We start from the raw sequence: 20,896 nt of genomic DNA on the forward strand, positions 1-20,896 counted from the left end.
GCAGAAGTATGTGGCAGGTGTATATGGTGATGATGGCGGTGATCTGCGTATGGTGCGAGTGGCGGCGGCGGCGTAACTACTATGACCAGAACTCGAAACTCTAAAGGAACTAGACGCTAAGACCAGCAACTCGACACGAAGATGCAGACACAAATTTAACTATGCAAAACTAAAAAGACAATGCAAGGCGTGGCAGAGGGTTTATGGGATGATATGATCTAAACCCTAACTGTATTTTTTTTTTGGCTTTTTTCGTGGTTTATGGGTACGATGGCAGATGCAATCTACACTAGGAAAATTGTAAATTCTCACCGATCAACCTGAAATCTGATACCACTTGATAGGACAAAGGTGGCCGATCTTTCGATGAGACGTGGATAGATCGATTTGTTGGTGGAGTTCGTGCTTGACGATCCGACTACACGTGCAAAGCTCGTGCGTCAATGCAATCTCTAGGACAATCTCCGGGAGTTACTGATCTTGCGGATGCACGATTAGCCTGACCAACGAGGGTCTTAATTCCTACCTGAAATCGAGAACAAGTAAGAACTAATGATGCAATCAGAATATTGCGGATGAAAGATGAAAGCTTTATTGAAAAAGGTGGAATTCCGAATAGTCGGTCTTGTTCTGGACGTTGGCCTCAAAAGAAGTACACGAGAGTTGCTACAATGGCTAACTTTAGTCTAATCAAAATCCGAGTCTAAACGTGACGGCTATGGGGGTATTTAAAGGAGGAAAAGGTGGGGTTTCGGCCAGCCATACATATGGTGGCCGAACCAAACCCTAGAAGGCCTTTCCCCCTTCAATACGGACTCTAAAAAGTGGCTGACTTAATTTCTGCGAAAATAACATGGGCCTGGCCCAAAACTAAAGGTGACGCAGCACCATAACATGCTATGGACGAAATTATGAAGTAGGAAACTCTATATTTCGTCCATGTCTTCATCTCTTCTTATGGTGGCTTCAAAGTTCTGAAATCTCCACTTGCAGCGTCATCTTCAATCCTCAAATGCTTGCTGCCATCTGCTCCATGCGTGATCATGCTCCAATGCTTGTCCTCCTCATCCATGCTAGGTCCATCATTCCTAAGAGTAACAAACATATCTGATTTAGGCAGCATCATAGTCTCATGTATGTGAGGAATAGTTCCAAGAAACGAAAGTACCTGAGAGTTAAGTTGTTTGGCACGAGCTCGAGTAATTGGTCCTTGTATTTGTGTAGCTGTAGGTACAACGGTTGTATCAAGAGATGGGATGTCCTCATCACAAGATCTCTCTAAGCTCACTATAGGTACAGGCAAGGTGCTGATGGCTAAAAGCTTTAGCTATGCTGTGCCGACAGCATGCCGTCAGCACTTATCAGGCTTCGGCATATCCAATATAGTCGTCGGCACAATTGTAGGTGGGCCCACCGGCCGTCTAACGGCCGTTTGCCTTGACAAGGACAGGTTCCGTGTTGGCACAGGTGCAAAAAAAAAATTAAAACTTTTTTTCACATTTTTTGAATTATTTGACAGTCACCCATCCTTAAATTGCTCCCAATCCTACATGGTTAATTTTTTCGTTCTTTCGGGATGAGATTCCTCTAGAGAAGTTGTGCTTTGCTCACAATAACACCCTATCATCCTATTAACCCTTGGGTCATGACATCATATTTCTTTATTATTTTAATTTCAAAAAAATATTTTACTACACAACAATAAATACGTAATAATAATCTTGAATTTAAATAGCAATTAAATGAATTTTACCTTTGGAAAAACACCAAAATCTAAAAGCTGAAAAAACTCCTATTTCCATTTTGAATTGAGGAATTAAAAAAAACGCTAAACAGTCGTAGATACATTTTCATTGTAGGTCGTATGCAACCAGAAAAGCCGTTTTACCGAAACATGACGCCATTTTTCAAAGACAAAATTCATGTGTGTTAATTTCCCATGCAACTAGAACACATAATACATGGTTACCTCGAAGGATTTTTTTTGAAATCTCTAATATTTTCTTATATTTTTCGAAAACTAAAAAGACGATTGGGGGGGGGGGGGTGCGTCGACTTTGTCGCTGGCATAGGGCTGAAGAGAAAAAAACTAAGCCGTCGACATAGTCCTAACGCCGTCACAACGGAGACCCCAAAGGACATGCGTCACAGTCTATGCCGACGGCTTTCCTGTGCTGAGGGTGGCCGTCGGCACACATTGCCCATACGCCGACGGCTTTCCTATGCCGACAACTGGCTTTACAGCCTGTCTATTCGAGCCCGGTGCTGATGACCTAGACAAAAAGGCGTCGGCACTTTGACAGTTTCCCGTAATGGCTAGCAGACCAGAAGGCAACCAACCAGCAACCCAAAATTCTAAACTAAAACTATACTCACTAATCTACTAAATATGTCAAACGTCCAAAGGTCAACATAATTCTGTGCAAATCTATGTATTAACATATTTGGCTTCTACTGAATCAGCCTCTATTCTTTCTACCATGTGACCTCACCTACCTAGCCTAGAGAGTTCATGGCTTACAGTTTTTGCCTCACGGCTTACTTTTACAATGGTACCATCTTTTTCCATAATCAAATCACGGAGTGCACTAATCCTGAATGCATACACTGATGTGTTCGGAGTGGATTCCTTGACCATCTTCATAGCTTCGAGACAATTGGATTTAGCTGTGAACTTCAGTTGCGTCCAGTGAAAGGCCAGACTTAGACCTTCCTCAACAGCAATGATTTCTGTCTCTGTTGAATTATTGCAATTCCCTATCACAGCAGGAAGCAAAAATTACCTTCCCATGATGGTTTCGGAGCACCATCCCTGCCGCCGCTGTAGTGCCTAGGAAAGCTCCATCAAATTTGGGCGTGTTTGTTTAGGTTGTGGCTGGCTGGTTCTGCAGGAAAAGCTGATGTGTAGGGAAAGCAGCTGTGCAGGAAAAAATACTGTTTCGAATTTTGCTGCTAGTAACCCCGGTCATAGTAGGCCGCAAGACAACGTGTAGGTACGATCATCGTAGTTTATGTTAACTCGTCTATAAAGATGATTCTTTTGGCCAACCAATATTAGTGAATAATTGTTTGCTTAACTAAGTCATTGCCCATCGGGTCCGGATACCAGCCAGGCGAACGCGTGAGCTGACCGTGCACAGGAATTCGTACGGGCCTGATTTGTTGCTCACAACGGTTTTTCCTCTTTCTTCCTGTCACGTGCAACTTGGTCCGTCAGCTACCGTACGAGTGTAAACGTGATTTAGGCTAGCTTTTGGTACTACATTTGGATGGTAGCAATTTACTTGGATTCGGTTGGAGAAACGAGAGGCAACTATTGGTAGGTTGCACGTTGAGGAGGGTTGTGGTTAACTAAACTAGTTCAATCATAATCAAATATAATCTGCCTAACTATTTATCGATTTAAGATAAGGTCTACATGAAAAAGTTGTGCACCGATGTTGTGATTACATTCCCGTGATCGGTTTGTCGTTTCATCGAGCTTTTCAAACTCAGTTTCGTGTTCTTTTTTAGCTTTTTTTTAACCAGTTTTGTCAAATTTTTGCGACCATGTCAAAATTACTTCGGGGAGTATCTTCACCTCACCATTTCGCACTACTCTCGTGTTCAAACTTTTAGGTTTCAACCTTCGTAAACGAGTAGATCTACAACTTCGTATAATGTACTATGAAGACGTAGATGTACTTGTGTACAGATATCAAAATGGAAAACTATGAACAAAAAAGTCGTGCATGATAATGAGATGAAGGAAATTTGAAACGCGCAAACAAATGCAAAGATTTTGACTAAATTTGGCTAAAAAAGCTTCGAAGGAAACACGAAATTACCATTCAAATACTTGACAAAGCCAGAACCGTTAATGAAAAATAATACGCAGATTAGTGCCAAGTTTATATACACATGCTCGTATACCTCCAGCCACGAAGGGATCACTTTCGCGCTCGCCAGGCCTGGCTGTGGAGAAATAGCCGATTCAATCGTTCTTCTTGGGCCAATTTGCTAATATCTGGGTTGCTTTAAGAACTGTGTTATGAAGAGAATTTTTTCGTTTTGGTACGAGAAAAGGCTTTGCAGGCAACCAATCACGCCCTAAGTCCCCAAGCGGATACCGATCATTTTGCGTCACAGGCTAGGGTCGGGTGCACACTGCACACACCCATTTTCGATCGAGTGGACGAAAACCATCACTTTGCGTCCTCACGCCGCTGGATATGCCCTCCAGCGGGCCGACCCATCTGTTCTTGGCACGTCCGATTTGGTTCGCGCGGACAGCCGGACCGGCCACGCACGCTCCAGCGGAACGACCCAAACGGACCGACTCGTCCGCCACGATCCATCGCTACACCAAATTTGTTGAACCGATCGGTCTGCGCAGATAGGCCGCAGACACAGCGTGCATGTCCGCCCAAGCGTGCCTTGAGCCCGCTTGGAAGCGACCCGAAGACAGAAGCCTGACCGACGACGATGGTTGCGGCACACGTCGCGTCGCTGCCACCGCCACCACCACTGCCACCGCACGCGCCACCGCATGCCGCGTAGGGTGGCTAGATGGTGTCGCCCCCTCCGCTGTACTACGCGCCGCCAGCCACTGTCCGCCATAGTACACGCATCCGCCGCCGCAGTACGTGTTGTTGCCGCCGGAGGTCCTAGAGTGGGCACAACAGCTGTGGGCACCCCCTCCATCCATCGACCTCGTCTCCGACGATGATGAAAACATCGACACTGAAAATCAGGGTTTTTTAAACGGGTATGTCTATGTCTCAGTTGACTGAGATTTTCTTAAGTCTCAGTCAACTCAGAAAAGTGCAACTGCAGTTCAAAGAAAAGTGCAACTCAGTCCAGTTGCACATTTCTGACAGAGAAGTGCAATTGCACCTTTTTAACAGAAAAGTGCAACTCAAGTACATTTTTATAAATGACTTAGACTTAAGAAAATTTCAGTTGACTGAGACATAGCAAAACCATTTTTAAACTATATGTAAATTATATTTGAATGAACTAAATTTCTATTGAATTTTCGCACGCTTTTAAAACTCTATTCAAATGTTTGACTAGAGTCAGCGGGCCAAAAAACCAACCTAAACCCGAAATGGTGGCGCCACGGTCAAAATTGACCGGACCGCGAAAATATTCTGTCGCGGGCCGATCCACACAAACGGGTCGCAAAGATTTGGGCCGGTGGGCATATCCTCACTTCCCTCGACCACGACACATCGCGATGCAGCCCACAGTGACCTAACCGCCGCCACCACGCCCCGCCGGTGAGCAAGCAGTCGCCGCCGCCCCTCTTCCCCCGAAGCCTCCCTCCCCCGCACGCATCCATTCCCGGCCGCCTCGCCGACATCTGAATCTCCTCCCGCACACCACCTGCTTCTCCTCCCGCGCGCCGAGCTCCGGCCACCACCGTCTCTCCGCCTCCGTCCTCGTCAATCTGCACCGCGGACGACCTCGTCGACAGCCCCCTCGCCCTCGCCCTCAAGCACAGCCAGATTCCCCCATCCCGACCTTCTCCTCGACCTTCTTCAGCCGGTGTCCTACAGAATCAACCTCTTCTGCCCCGACGTCCTCCTCCAGGAGCTCAAGGTGAGCCGAATCAGTGAAATTGCTAGCTGCAAGTGTGGATTTTGCTACTGTTTAACTGAAACCTGTGCATCTTGGTATCATTTTAACTGAAACTGTGTGCAGTTTTGTATTGTTAACTGAAATGGTACTGTATTTATTTTAACTGAAGCTGTGTTGTTCACTGAAATGGTAGTGTAATCTGGCGTCATGTTTTAACTGAACCCGTGAGCAGTTTGGTATTTTATAAAATTGTCTCCAATAGAAGTGGCACCAATTTTGTAGACTAGTATCAAGATGGCTGCCAGGTGGACCGAGGACAACACTAGTATAATTGTTGAGTTGTTTGTCAAACAAGTGCGCGGAGGATAATAGGCCAAACACTCACTTGACACCCAATGCATATGAAGAGGTTGCTATGAATTCAGAACGATTACCGGACTGGAGTACAAGCAGCCCCAACTTAAAAATAAATGGGAGAAACTGAAAAATTACTTCCACATATTCAAGAAGCTCAGGCTGAGGGAGACTGGTGGTGGGCGGGGTAGCGAGAAAAACACTGTCACACAAGATGCTGAGTGGTGGAAAAAGACAAAATTCTTCCTATACATTCTAACGTGCTTCTAAAACCTGTATGTACCAAATCTCTTGGCGGGGAGGTATCTGAGTGGACAAGATTTGTACGTTCACATTGAACGCTAATTATCTGCGGGTTGTTTTCTAGTTTATTGAGATAGAAAAGAAGGCTCTTGATCCCGAATCACATACAAATTTGAGACAGGCTTTCCTCTTCTCCGTCCTAATGCACGGCATGGGGAGCACAAAACAGAGGTTGGAGAATGGTGGCGGCTGGGTCTAGAACCCTAGATCGGCCTTCCTTCCATACGTCTGTGATGCGTTCAGCTGTGCGGACACGGCAAGGCTTGCAGTGAGAGAATGGGCTGGGAATGGTCCTACAAAGGACCTTTGCATTCCTCCTAAGAGGCAGTAATGGTTGCAGTCATGTAACTGTGAAGGTCTGTATTCCTCACTTAGACATACAATTGTTGGGTATTTAGCATATGTTAGCCTTATGGTGCGTTTGTTACAAGGTTATCAGTTTAGAGTATCAATTGGAGTTAACTCAGTCAAGCAAATGAGGAAGTCTGAATTTGACACTTAGTTTATTATGTGTGAGGACATTCTTGCAACAGTTTCGTGACTGTATACATTATTCGTTACATGGATTATTTGTGGGAAATCATGGACCTTCTCCATGTGATACTTTCAAGAAGGCGGACTAACAAACCTTGAGTTAACTTCAGAAACCTTTCTGCATTGACAAGAAGATTTTGTGTCAGAAATCTGTGTTTGTTCTTCACTTAAACTACATTCTTTCACTGAACCTTCATTTTTATTACTTATGTTCCACTGGCTAGCTACTGGTAGTACTTTCCGAGCAAACCTGCCATATTAATTGACGTTGTTTTTTTACTGCAGATCTGAAAAAGGAATAACATGGCAACAACACTTAAAGATGTGGCGACGCGGAAACCTGTTCTAGCGACAATCCGTCTCTTAGTTCCCGCTGGAGCTGCCAAACCTGCACCACCCGTTGGACCAGCTCTCGGCTTCTACAGGCTTAATCTGATGGCATTCTGCAAGGACTTCAACGCCAGGACACAGAAGTACAAGGCAGAAACTCCGATGCAGGTCACTTTGACTGCCTACAAGGACAGCACTTTCGAGTTTGTGGTCAAGTCACCCTCGGTTTCATGGTTTCTCAAGAAAGCAGCAGGCATTGAGACAGCGAGCAGCCGCCCGGGGCACAGCATTGTGACGTCTCTCTCGCTCCGTCATGTCTACGAGATCGCGAAGCTGAAGCAGACCGACCCGTTCTGCAAGCACATGTCGCTGGAGGCCTTGTCCAAATCCATCATCGGCACGGCCAAGTCCATGGGCATCGAAATTGTTAAGGATCTGGACTAGCCTCAATCGTAGTTATATTGCTTTGATCTGCGACTGTCTGGTCTTATCTGACCTGGACGAAAGTAGGTATCGGATTTTTCTTTTGAAGGCTCCATCCTTGGAAATCATCCCCCCTTTTTCTTATTCAGGTTGTACGTGGTACTTTTTCTCAAAAAAATGCAGCCATTCGGGGATGGTTGGCTAGTAATAAGTTTGAGCTTTGCGTGAACTGTCTTCTGGAACAGATAGATGACACTCAACTTCTTGTCTCACTGGAAATTGTAACTTCAACGCCTTCCATGTGAAGATGTTTGCTTAACATTGTTGCACTGAATTCTGTTTTGGGTATCGTAGGCTTGAAGTTATAATGCTTTTCTCCACCTACTGATAGGCGACAGGACATAAAGATGTTATTTCAGTGGTGTTGCTGCTTGACCTTTTAATAATTTTAAAGGAAGATATCATGGGTTGTAATTTTAAATGAATTTACTCCTACTCTTACATGCATCCTTTTGTGTCTCTGCTCTAGGAAATGTGCGATTCATTTGTATTAGTAACGATTAAGTATCAGTAGCAGTTTGGGAATTTGCAATTTCCAGTTTGGTTGGTGTATTGTATTGTAATGCAGAACTGTTGTTTATTTCTGCCCGAAATAAGATTTGTTGCAATGGCAAAGTGTACTGCTGGACGGAAAAACCGTTGGACTGAAGAGCCCCTAGTGTAAATGAGTTAAAGCCAGGGATGACCAAGGCCATAGGCGGACCTAGCATACCTATTGCCCGGGCAGCCGCCTAGGCTTCTGGCCGGCCAACAAAGCCTATTTTTGTCCTTACTTTGTATGCATTTAACAAAAAAAAAAAAGCACACTAAGCTTGTTTGCCCGAGCTTCAAAATCTTCTTAGATCCGCCTATGACCAAGGCGACAATCAAATAAACTCACATGTGAAGTATAGGAGGTGCCAGGGCGAGATTAGAGGTTAATTTACAGTGGTGACCCTAGAAAGCCATCAGCATCAGGATTACAAGTTCACAACATTTGTTTCTGTTGCTCTTCAGTCTTGATTGCAGAGTTCAATTCCGAGCGTCCAGTCTTTTGTTAGGTTGAGGATTACACGGGATCACAATTTACACAAGTTCGGGGTCCCAAGACCACCTCTGGGTAGGAGAGGCCGCCACACCATTCTTCAGCTTCCTCCCACCACCGCAACCGGCCAGAGGGAGAAAAGCAACCCGCAACTCCGGATGAAGAAGCACCCAACCTCACACTTATTAAGAGGGCGCTCGCCAAAAGTAGCCCCGCCGCTGAACCCCTCCTCGGGAGCTCACCGGAGAACTACCTCAGCTTCCTTCCAGCGTCGTGCGTGAGCAGCAGAAAGACAGGGCTCAATGACATCTCGTCATACGCCATACATGCAAGAACAACTAGACCTACAACTGCTGCGAGACGAAGACAACCTAGATCTACTATGGACAAAGGCCCCTGCCCGCCTCTCCCATCTCCCTCCACTCCCGCCGGCGAGGCCGATGGAGGAAGAGTAGAGAGGCGATGGGGAGAAGAAGGTGACTCTCAAGGTGGTAGGGAGGAGAGAGACAAGGGGAAGGGGAAATGAGCGGTCCGTGGCTGCAGTGCTAGGTGTAGCTCTCAGTTAGATTCAAGTACTCGTAACGCGTAATTTCTTTTAGTTCGCGCCCTGCAAAACTATGAAAGATATGGGTTTTTGCAGAATACCACACGCGGTACTAGGCATGCGGGGCTCCGATTTATGTGGAAGTGCAAGAACACATTGCTCACAAGAGATCATGCCAAAATAGTTTGGGTTAGGTAAGAATTTTAACATATACTGTGTTCTTCTTAGTTCACAGAGCTGATTGTAACTTTTTTTTTTGAGAACACAGTACAACGCAGACGCTCACAAACACGCACGTACAAACACCCCTATGAACGCACGCACGCACACCCTACCCCTATGAGCACCTCCGAGGGACTGAGCCGGCATATCTTGAGGTTGACGAAGTCACCACTGGCACCTCGCTGTTGACGGGCACGTCACCTACCACTGGGTGGGCTGGTTCCACCCCAAGGGACCTAACCACCAGAGCCAAGCTCTGTTTGCAGCTGATTGTAACTTTGTTTTGGTGATTTATTAAATCTCGCGATTTTCTAAAAAGAATCAAAAGACGAGTCTGTTGCTGAATCCAATGGCTGGGCTAAAGCCGGATTGACCAAGACTCAAGAAAATATATTACAAAAACGTTAGAAGACTATTTTTGTGTACTGTACTACGTAGTAAATAATGATATATTCAACTGCAAATGGTGGAGTATTTTTAGTGCAGCCTAATAAATTTTTGGGGTCAAAAGTTTGGCCGAGGGAGCTGTATTGCCCACGCATAATATATTTCGTCGTTTTTGCGTGCGTGCTACTCCCCTCGTACCGAAATTGCAACTCTCCGAAGAAAACGACTTCTTCTGCTCCGCACCATCTTTCTTCCCACCTCTCCCCCGCCGTGCGCTTCACCAGTTCTCCGGAGACAAGGAACACCCCGATCTCCCCTACCCCACCTCGCCGGCCCGGGCCAGCCGGAATCCACTGCCACCGCCACTGACTCGCCCCCACCCCGCCGCTTCAGCGGCCCTCCTCCTCCGGCCGGCGCGGCGTCCGCGGCCAAGCGGAGGGCGGCAGGGCGGGCGAGATGTGGGTGTTCTACCTGATATCGCTGCCCCTGACGCTGGGCATGGTCATCGTCACGCTGCGCTACTTCGCCGGCCCGGGCGTGCCGCGCTACGTCGTCGCCACCGTCGGATACGCCTGGTTCTGCTCCCTCTCCTTCATCATCCTCGTGCCCGCAGACATCTGGACGGTCAGATCTCACATCCCTCCTTTCGATTAAGATACTCGTCGTGTTCCCCCACCCCCCGGTTTCGTCGTCGGTGCGGCGAGATCCGGCCCGGGCTTAGCGAATTCCGTCCTCTTGTTTTGGGCAAATTAGGAGGGAGGATTAAGACAGAAATTTAACCGAGATAATGTTTGGCGAATTACATTTCAGTTGCTGCCTCTGGTCTCCGAATGAGGTCTGGTTGAATAGGGTATTAGGGCCACCCCTGCGTCCATCAGTTCATAGTTATTTCAAATGCAGCTTAGACAACTTAGCCGAGACTCCAATTAGCTCCTGAGAAGTCTCCCTCTCAGCTTTGGCCCTTAATTTCTGGTTAATTGACATCGCCATGCTCCGTGATCTTACTGTGGGCCCATTGGAATAAGCTGTTTTGCTGTTAGTTTGGAGTTTGCCTATTAAGTCATCAATTCACACGTGTCATTCATGGATTCACCATTATGTTACAAATCATAAGAGTATATATATATGACACGCAAAATGGAAGGAAAAAATCCCCCTGTCGCTAGTTGACGGTTCACATGAATTTGGCAACGGAGCACGCAGCTGTAACAAGCAGCAACTTTGAGCTCAAGGAACTAAGAACCAAATGATGGGATCGAACTGACCAGACATAAAATTCCTCAAACTTCTTCAGACTATGTAGTTGAGCTTCACAAACATTCAGTCTGAACCCTCTCCTCTCTTTAGCTGTATAGCTGCATGAAGGCCGAACATGAATTTGGCCATCTCCACGAGGCATAGATATCTGGTGCAGGGGAAATGTTTACAAACCAGGTTTTACCTTTTGCTACCAAGAAGCCCTAGGTTAGCATCACTTTACATTTTGTAGATACATGTTCCATTGATGCCATGTTCATTAGGATGTTAGTTGCCAACTTGCTATACTGCATCATATACATGTTGAGAAGTTAATACTCGAATATATCAGCATATATATGGGCCAGTAAACAGCGCAATCCCTTTGTGCTAAATCTTATGCAAGCATAGTGCTGGCAAATGATCTTCATGTACTTTATTTGATCTAAATTCTTACATCACCTCGCATGCAGACATTAATTGGCTTTGATAAAGGTGGAATCGGCTTCTTCTGGAGCTGGTCGTATTGGAGCACATTTATCTTAACATGGTACGAAACTACAATCATCAACATGTCTTGCATGGTTTCCTGTATTTCTTACAGCAAGATATCAGTGCTACTTTAAAAATGCAAATTTTCTCTCATTTTAGATCCGCTTCCTCGGTTCCCAGATTAGTGATTCAGCAGAACAGTATTTTCATATCACATCTGTTTCAGCATTAGCTGAACTTACTACTCCCTCCGTCCACAAATAAGTGTACATGCGGGTTTTCCAAGATAAATTATGAATTGGAGTGAAAAATACATTGGAAACATGCATCTCTTCTCTTTAATTCTTTCACCTCCAATGAGCTAGTGCATGTAGAAAACATGAAGAACATGTGCTCAATATTATTGGGTTTGATTTCCGTGCGATGAGAGAGAAGCAATTAAAGTGCATTGAGAAGATAGAAGTACACTCTTTTGTGGACAAAGTTTAGAGCTAGATGTCCACTTATCTGAGGACGGAGGGAGTAGTTACTAGGTCTGTGCTTGAAAAAAATCATTAAGTGTGTTGCAGGGCATGGTATGCAAATGGAAAAATACTAGAAAACACATGTCCTCTCTTATATGCTTTGTTGCCTGTTTGGTATTTCACAAGTATTTAAGCTTGTCTTGTTAGTATAAGCTGCTTACTCTATTTCTAGTGGAACAGTCGACAACCTAGTGCCTTTTTGGGGCTACTACCTTAGTTATCAATTCGTACTGTACTACTGTTGTTTTTTCATGGATGCAGTAATTTTTATCCTTGTCATTTTCATTGATGTTTATATCTTAAACAAAGCTTGTCTCTGTATCTCTAAACAGGGCTGTCGTTCCTACTATTCAAGGCTATGAAGATGCTGGGGATTTCACTGTTAAAGAAAGGCTAAAAACTAGTATTCACATGAACTTGCTCTTCTATTCAATTGTCGGAGCTATTGGCCTCTTTGGACTCATACTTCTTTTAGTCATGCATAGAGCTTGGTATGTTCAAATCTCCACTTGAGCTCCTATGTTCTATGACTCATCTGATATGTGAGTCAATATGGAACAAGTTATCCAGCATTTTGTTTAGATGTAGTCACCTTTGATTAGTAAGCAAACATAATGTGATCATTATCACTGACAAAATACTACCTCCATTGCACAAATCAGCTGTGTAACCTTGACTGCTGACAAATTAGTTTTAGACAAGGGCTGTCATTGAAATATCTGTGATGTATAATCTTGACTGTTGAACTGGAATAACTATTTTTTTCTGACAGGGATGGAGGTATTGTGGGCTTTGCAATGGCATGCTCAAATACCTTTGGACTGGTGACTGGCGCTTTTCTTCTTGGTTTTGGGTTGAGTGAAATTCCAAAAAACATTTGGAAAAATGCAGACTGGACTCACCGCCAAAAAGTACTTTCTCATAGAGTTGCCAAGATGGCTGTAAAGCTTGATAATGCCCATCAAGAATATTCAAATACAATTGTTGTAAGTACTTATCCAAATGCTTGATAATATTCATATCTGTTGCAGTTGCTGAAGTGTTGTTCCTTTTCTAGGTTGCTCAAGCCACTTCGAACCAAATGTCAAAGCGTGATCTCTTAAGACCTTATATGGATATTATTGACCAAATGGTTGCTCAAATGGTACCAAAGCAATTAATATTACAGTACTATTTATAGTTGAATTTAAAACCATGCAATTAGAGAAGATAACGTGTGACTTTATGTACATTTCAGCTGCGGGATGATCCGTCTTTCAAGCCTTCTGGTGGCAGATTAGGTGAAGATGATATGGACTATGACACAGATGATAAGACAATGGCCACTCTCCGACGTCAACTTAGGAGGGCCCATGAGGAGTACTATCGGTGTAAAAGGTATAAAGTGTATAACATAAGAGGATGATATTACTCTTCGTGTATTTCTTAGTAATGCCTAGTATAGGTGTATAACCAATGCAGTTCAGAATTTATGTGGAAACTGGAAGTGTAATTCGCAGCCTAAGGTTTCCTAACTTTGCCACACTCTTTAGTTAGGCAATTATGACTGATTTAGGCAGGTGTTCAATTGAAGCTACAGCTTAGGCAGGGTTCTATATGAGTCGTCATTGTATGGCCAACCATTGGGTAGAATGCTAGAGGCCCAGGACCATGTTACTATTGTTTCTTTCTCTTTTCTCTCAGCTGTGCCATATATGCCATAAACTTCAAATTTCTCTAGGCTTGCCAAACTGGTTCTCAAAATTCTGTTGTGTAGGGAAAACAACATTCTAAGGTGTTCCCGGTGTCTCTTTTTAGTTGATAATATTAACTTTATTTTCTGTTATTTACAGTGAATACATGACTTATGTCATGGAAGCTCTCAATCTAGAGGACGACATTAAAAATTATGAACGCCGTGATGCAACTGGATGGTGAGTTTGTTAACCCTGAAAAAATAGCACTAACAACTTCACTGATTTGTCTTATAGGGATTATAATGATTTCTTTCATCCCATTAATTGTATTTTTTTATAATTTATTTTTGGGAACCTTTTTCTTGCACTGTAATGCCGCACAAAGCTACACCAACTTGAAAGTTCTGTTAAATAAGCGATGCCAAGTGGCATGCCATGATGAAGGTATTGACCTGGTTAAGCAGGAAGCAGGTAGAACTGTGTACAAACAGGGACTGCTGATTGTTCCATAAATGACTCGATTAATATGCTGGTTCTGATTATTTGTCTGATGCGGGTACTAGCCAAGAATAGTTTGATAGGTGGTCTGAATAATCTTTTGCCATTATAGATGTGTGAGCTGTAAAATATGCTTCAGTATCTTGTTTGCAAAACCTTGATCAATATGTACTGCAAACTTATTATACTTGTCTGGAGTCCTCTAAGATCCAACATCTACCATTACTGATCTAATTTCATTTTATCTAAGCAGGAAATATGTATCAAGTTTTAGGGAGAGCCGGTCAGGCACACTCGGATCCCTGTTAGACACTATGGGTAATCCCTCTGACCTGTACAAACTGTTTTTATTGTTTTTCTCTTTACCTATGTACTGGTCAAAATGGCTTAAAAGCTATTTCTAGAAGAAACAATCTAAACTTTAACCAAGCTGCAGAGATTCTTAGTAAGTTTAGGTAATGCCTATGGCTGCTCAGTGTATGGAACTGATTCTGGTACTTCATTTTTTTTGCATTATCAGAGTTCATTTGGCGCTGTATATTGAGAAAGCAGCTTCAGAAAGCACTTGCTGTTACTCTTGGATGCATGTCAGCTGCTATACTGTTGGCTGAAGCTACTTTGCTGCCAAGTGGTGTTGATTTATCACTTTTTTCCATTCTTGTAAAATCGGTCGGAAAGAGAGAGGTTCTGGTCCAGGTAAGAAACTGGTTGCTTCATGTAGATATTAAAAATGCCTCTCTCCCTTGTTCAGCTTACAGGGAACTTTTGTTACTTACTATGGGCTATGGCTCTTGCTTTGTACAGTGCATTACATTGTGTTAATGGTGGTAGCTTTGGTAGTTTGTTTGCACTGGGCACTGTTTTTTATTTAAACACATCCAGACTAAAATAAGCCAACATAGTTACCAGGTACTGAGTATAACAGGCATGATATCTGTCATCCGGTTGTACATTCATTCTAATGGAATGCCCTATACTGTCATCCGGTTGTACATTCATTCTGTAGCATCAACTAGGGCTGCAGAAGTGGGTCCCGCATAATCCCGCAAAACATGGTAATTAGCACAAACTGCACTGCAGGAAATCAGTCCGAATCCATCAAATTTGTACTGTTTGGGTAGCAGTCCGCCCCGCATAGCGCACCGCTTGCAACCCTAGCATCAACCTTGTTCTTCATGATTTTACTTACGCCCTATTTGTCTACAGGTTGCTGCATTCGTCCCTTTGATGTATATGTGTATATGCACGTACTATTCACTATTTCAGATTGGGATGTTAATGTTTTATTCTCTTACTCCGCGACAAACAAGTTCTGTCAGCTTGCTTATGATTTGTTCGTAAGTGTATTCTGCTTTTTATGTTTCACGTGCTTCCTGTCCACAATTCCTTCAACTCATTCTAGGCTGTGCATTGAATGCTATTTTGCAGGATGGTTGCAAGATATGCACCTCCCATTTCTTATAACTTCCTGAATCTCATTCGCCTTGGTGGCAATGTTAAAACTACTTTTGAGAAGGTAATAGCTTGACAGTTTGTCCATGTTACTTACGCTATGTGCTTCTGTTTTGTGAAGGCAGTATTAGTTGATATTTTAAGACGGAATGCTCCACAGCTTTTCAGTCTTATTTCTATGCTCATTGTTCATCATATGAATAAGACCTAGCTAACCGCTGAACAAACCATATGTTGCAGAGAATGGGGAACATTGATGACGCAGTTCCTTTCTTTGGAAGAGGCTTCAACAGGATCTATCCACTAATTATGGTTGTTTATACGCTACTTGTTGCTAGTAACTTCTTTGGACGTGTGATTGACTATTTCGGAAGCTGGAAAGTGTTCAAGTTCCAGCGAGAAGAAGAAAATCTGGATGGCTTTGATCCGTCTGGAATGATCATACTGCAAAAAGGTTAGAACTGCATAGATTTCTCTGTGGGGCATATCCTTCTTTATCTTTAGTATATCAGTAGATTTTTCTATGTGGATATCTTCTATTTCTCGGTGAGCATATCGTTTTGTTATTTTATTTGTTTCTTTTTTCAACTGCTAGTCCATTCAGCTTCCACCCTACCATAGGGATCTCAATTTTATTGTTTTCTTCTGCGATGGAAAGCACACACATGTCACTGCTGTGAATAAACAGATTCCTGGGTTATCCAGCTTTAAATAGAATTACTGATTATCAGATAATTTAATTGACCTTTTTATATATCACTGTGTAAGCTATGGTTTCAATACTGCCTTTTGTTCGCTCAAAAGCATGGTCTGCCTAAGCAAAATGTGTAATTTCTTTGCAGAGAGATCTTGGATTGAACAAGGATATAAAGTTGGCGAGCAGGTTATTCCATTGGCAAGATTCAAACACACAGACGTTGAATCTGGAAAGGTACTGTTGTTGCATAGCATAATTACTACACTATTCCTAATTTTTTTAGTAGTTATATGTTTTGTTCTGTTTGAAAGGTCTGTATTGTCAACAGCCAAATTTTATATCGTTTTGTTACTTATTTAGTTACTAGCATTTCTCCTTATTTATCGTTTTCTTGTGTTATGCATAGGTTGAAAATACAGTGGAGATGAATGAGGGAACAACTTCTGCAAGAGTTGATGGAAGAGCTGGTCAGTCGAAATATGCACAGAACAGGGAAATTATTTCCAGCAAGTATTCATCTGTTAGAGATCAGAGTCGGCAGTCAACGAAGCCTGTCAAAAAGGAAACTGTGTCAACATCTGTATCTCTGCTTGAAGAAGGGAATTCTGAACAGCGCTTGCCTCCTGCAATTTCCCAAACATGGGCTTCAATGAAGAACGGTTTTCAGAACTTCAAAGCGAATATGGGTGCCAAGAAGTTTACTCCTCTGCGCCAAGATCCAGGATATACTCCCCATTCAAACATCTCTTCCCCTGAATCTCTTGATGACATCTTCCAGAGGATAAAACGGCGTCCTGCAGATCTGCCAGTAGACTACCTTGACGAAGACGACGATGACGATACTGGAGGCATCGATCCTACATTTCCAGGATCAAGAAGATAGGCTGTGGTTTTCTCTTAGAATTTAGAATATTGAAACTCAGGAATTAATGGATTTGGTAACATTAGATGCAGAATAGTAGAAAAAAATACAGGATGTATAGATCAGATGATGGTTTTGGCGTGTGCTTTCTGGAAGCTCAAGACCCCTGCCCATCTGGAAAGCTGCGAACATGAAAGCATGACATGATGACAGACCCAGCAGAAAGTGCAGCGGATTCTCCCATCAAGAGATCATGGGAGGGTAGCTGTATGACAACCTTTCTGCTTCACTACACATACTATGCAGGAGTAGGCATTGCTGACATGTTTTTCCCCTGCTAAATGTTGAATCTGTATTGGAGATAACCGATTCGTACTTGAAGCTGACGAGTTTAAGCTGTAAAGGTATGCATACGATATATGATGTGTGTTGAAACATGTGACTGATCTAATGCATTTATTAATGGAAAAGGAAGTGCACAAGTGTTTTTGCGGAACTATCTGGTGGTATATATTATCTCAGTGCCCAATCACATCCGAAAGTTTTTTTTAAAGCAAACTACATTGTAACGAGGGAACCATAGTAGTCAAACAAAATAAAAGGCATTTAGGTGATATTTTGGAATGTAGGTTTGAATTTCATAGTAAAGAGGTGCGTTATACAGTGTACACAGGCTTCTCTGGTCATGAATTCCACAGGGAATAGCTTGCACAGAATTTTTATGGAAAAAAAAAACCATGGAGATGTGGCAAATTTGGTTCCAAAATATGCTTTAACACTGAACCTGGTATCATGATTTGGCAAGGGCGGTGGATATATACTACTCCATCCATTCTAATAAAAAATCCTTTCAATTTTTTCTAGATACGGATATACCCATAGCTGAAATATGTCTATATACCTTAGTATCTATATAAAGTTGAGGAAAGCTTTTTTTTAGTAATGGAGGGAGTACTAACTCTGTTCACAAACAAAAGGTCGCAAGTTTGTCAAAATGTAGATGCATATCCTCCGTGCAAAATCTAGCTATCACTCCTATGAGACGGTAACTCCCAACTACCAATACATTTTTTAGAGTTGATTCCAAGGATTCGTTGGTTTGGACATAGTTTCTTTGTTTGATTGTTCCTGTGTTTTTGTTTTGCTCTTCCCCATTTTTTTTTTCACTTAGTTTAGTTGGAATGGAAAGAGAACTTCCTTTAGTAGTCTCCAAATAGACGATAGCATCATCAACCTCGGGGTCGAGGTGGGTGTTAGAATTAAGCGTCCAAAGATCCACAAACTGGGAGAAATGCTCAACGGGGTGAGGAGAAATGTTGTTTAATCGTGAGTGCACGACTGCACCCGTTGCCAAGATTCAAATTATCACGGTCTTGGTCGATAGCAGACATTGTTTGAGGCGGTCGTGGTCGTTTGCACGAATGCGTGCTTGCCAAGGAAGTAGCGTTGACTTCTGATACAGCAAAGATTGGAGTAGTACTCGCGCGACAGCCTGATCTGTAAATGACATGGTCGCGTATTGGAAGCAAATTAAAGCTAACCCATGCAAAGAATATCGGTTAAGCCATGTAAATTTCTTCCTTGAATCTGTACAGAACATGGACATTCATCGGCCAAGGTAATTAGCTGCTCCTCCGACGCCCAGAGCCAAAGACCGAAACTAAGCAACAACGAAACTAATGAACAGAAAATTAGAATGACACACCAAAGGCAAGAGCTGGATTGAATCGACGTGAACTCTCGCGCGCATGGGCTTCAGAAAATCAGAAGAGGACCCACTTCGTCTCGGCGGCGGCCTGGATCGTCTTGGAGCGCGCCTGCAGCGAGCACCCGTCGACCTTCTTCTTGCCTCCTCCGCCCCCCGTCGCCGCACGCAGCAGCTTGGTCCAGAAGCTCGTGGTGGACCTCTCCTTCCTCCTTCGCAGCACGGCCACCACCCCGTCGCCGTCCGCGGCCACCACCCGCTCGTGCCTCATGAGCAGCGACGGCCGCGCCGCGCGCCTCATCTCCCGGTGGAACCCGGGGCTGCCGGACCCCGACGCCGACGACGCGCCGCTGGACGCCTCCGTCGACGAGTCCGAGCAGGAGGCAGAGGCGTAACTAGCAGCAGCAGCATCCTCCTCGCGCGCGGCGACGACGGACGGCAGCGAGGTGGAGAGCGAGAGGCGGGACAGGCGCTCCCGCAGGCAGAGCGGGCACACCCCGGCTGGCGCCGGCCCCTGCCGCCTGTGCCGCCGGCACCGCGCGCCGCCGTCCGCCGCCGGCTTCTTCGACTTCTTGCCCATCACCATTTGCGCCAATAGGATCGGATGGAAGCTAGGATGATGTGAGGGCCAGTTCGATCACGTAGGTAGAGCTAGTAGTTGTCGTTGGAGTAGTTTGTGCGTCGGGTGGCGCGTGTGGCCGGGCATATATAGTTGGGGGTGGCGGGGGCAGTTTCGCGGATGTTGCCAAGGAACCGTGGCGGAGTTGCGATCGATGCGATGCGATCGAGTTGGCTGGCCATGGCGCGCTTGGCTGGTTCCGTGCTGGCGGCGCGTGCTCGCACCGGCAAAGCGGTACGGTAGCCATGCACGGCTTTGTTTTCTGCTCTTTTTTACTGTCGCGCGCGCACCTCGCCTTTTCTGTATAGCTTTCTCTTGTTTTTCTTGGTAAAGAGGTCTTTTTGGAAGCTTCCCACCCGGGATCTGGGATGGCGTGCGATGAGAGTGACACGGATATTCATATTCATATCCTACCACGGTTGGGAATTTCGCTCCGTTCCCGCCCTCTTGTCGTGCTGCTTTTCCAAATTGATTTTGACTTGTTTGCGGGGAAACTAGGAAATGTGCAAAGGGGGTAGAGGTGTAAACGGATCGGATTTTATCGAATTTTATATATACCATATATTTTTTTATCATATTTCTTCTGGATTCGGTGGGGAGGGGTTAGCGACGGTTGCACAATCGTGTGTGAACATAGCGAACCAGGATTCAAATTTGAAACGAGGCAGGCTCGGACCAAAAAAAAAATGGCGGATCAGATAATTTTATCTAGAAAAAACTTGAGATGGATTTAACCATTGTGACACATTGGTTACGAAAATAGAGATGCCATTTATTTAGGCTAAAACCCAAACAACAACGAGATGGTATTAATATAGTTTCAATAATTGAACCATCAATTTACCGGTGGTAAAATCCAGAGCTAGACATGCTCGTCAAATGAACCTGGTAACTCAATACCTACTAACCTTATCATATTTTCCTTGATTTTTGACTCAAAAATTTGAATATCCAATTTTTTTTATAATTCCAATTAATTTTCAGATAATTCATAGCCACATGGTGTTTGCTATGTGGTATCCTCCACCATGACTGGGGCAAGGGCATCAGTTCAAAATCAAATATCCTTATCTGCCGGATTGTTTAATTTAGATGTGCGGATTCAAAGTCAGTTTCAACGCATACACCCCTAACGAGGGGTCGCTGCTGAACCATGACGTTGAGTATTGAGTGGGTTCGTGCGCTGTTAGCCTGTTACACTTGCACTGAACCTGCCGGCAGGAGGCCAAAAAGAAGGGGAAAAAAGGCTTGCGGGGTGGCTATAAATTAAGAGATGAAGACAGGAAGTGCCGGAGGAACATATGAAATGGACCCGATGGGTTAATTTGTGTTGTTAATATAGCACTGCTTGGAGCTTAGGAAATACAAGGCGGCCGGTACAAGGGGTGAATG

General features: G+C 44.2%; 3 protein-coding genes across 3 annotated transcripts; 2 read left to right on the forward strand and 1 right to left on the reverse strand.

The window, feature by feature from the left end:
• Positions 1–5,207: 5,207 nt before the first annotated feature.
• On the forward strand, positions 5,208–8,007 carry LOC127305856 (uncharacterized). Its single transcript, XM_051336437.2, has 2 exons — positions 5,208–5,583; positions 7,039–8,007. Exon 2 carries the CDS (start codon positions 7,057–7,059, stop codon positions 7,525–7,527), a length of 471 nt encoding a protein of 156 aa, XP_051192397.1. The 5' UTR covers positions 5,208–5,583; positions 7,039–7,056; the 3' UTR covers positions 7,528–8,007.
• Positions 8,008–9,932: 1,925 nt separating this feature from the next.
• Positions 9,933–17,679, forward strand: LOC127305857 (uncharacterized). The gene is made up of 14 exons (XM_051336438.1): positions 9,933–10,367; positions 11,453–11,529; positions 12,328–12,486; positions 12,768–12,981; positions 13,053–13,139; positions 13,233–13,372; positions 13,828–13,908; positions 14,423–14,487; positions 14,690–14,865; positions 15,376–15,506; positions 15,598–15,685; positions 15,862–16,075; positions 16,464–16,552; positions 16,725–17,679. Exons 1-14 carry the CDS (start codon positions 10,200–10,202, stop codon positions 17,199–17,201), a joined length of 2,166 nt encoding a protein of 721 aa, XP_051192398.1. The 5' UTR covers positions 9,933–10,199; the 3' UTR covers positions 17,202–17,679.
• Positions 17,680–18,735: 1,056 nt separating this feature from the next.
• LOC139832908 (uncharacterized) lies at positions 18,736–19,549 on the reverse strand. Its single transcript, XM_071822890.1, has one exon. The coding sequence runs from the start codon at positions 19,469–19,471 to the stop codon at positions 18,944–18,946; it is 528 nt and encodes a 175-aa protein (XP_071678991.1). The 5' UTR covers positions 19,472–19,549; the 3' UTR covers positions 18,736–18,943.
• Between the last annotated feature and the right edge of the window lie 1,347 nt (positions 19,550–20,896).

The sequence above is a fragment of the Lolium perenne genome, chromosome 6 (assembly GCF_019359855.2).
Source record: "Lolium perenne isolate Kyuss_39 chromosome 6, Kyuss_2.0, whole genome shotgun sequence".
Taxonomy (NCBI): domain Eukaryota; kingdom Viridiplantae; phylum Streptophyta; class Magnoliopsida; order Poales; family Poaceae; genus Lolium; species Lolium perenne.

Coding starts and splice junctions, on each gene's coding strand:
- LOC127305857 (XM_051336438.1), top strand. CDS start 10,200: ATGTGGGTGTTCTACCTGATATCGCTGCCCCTGACGCTGGGCATGGTC. Junction 14,866..15,375: donor AGAGAGAGGTTCTGGTCCAG/GTAAGAAACTGG, acceptor ATTTGTCTACAG/GTTGCTGCATTCGTCCCTTT. Junction 16,553..16,724: donor CAGACGTTGAATCTGGAAAG/GTACTGTTGTTG, acceptor TGTTATGCATAG/GTTGAAAATACAGTGGAGAT.
- LOC139832908 (XM_071822890.1), bottom strand. CDS start 19,471: ATGGTGATGGGCAAGAAGTCGAAGAAGCCGGCGGCGGACGGCGGCGCG.
- LOC127305856 (XM_051336437.2), top strand. CDS start 7,057: ATGGCAACAACACTTAAAGATGTGGCGACGCGGAAACCTGTTCTAGCG.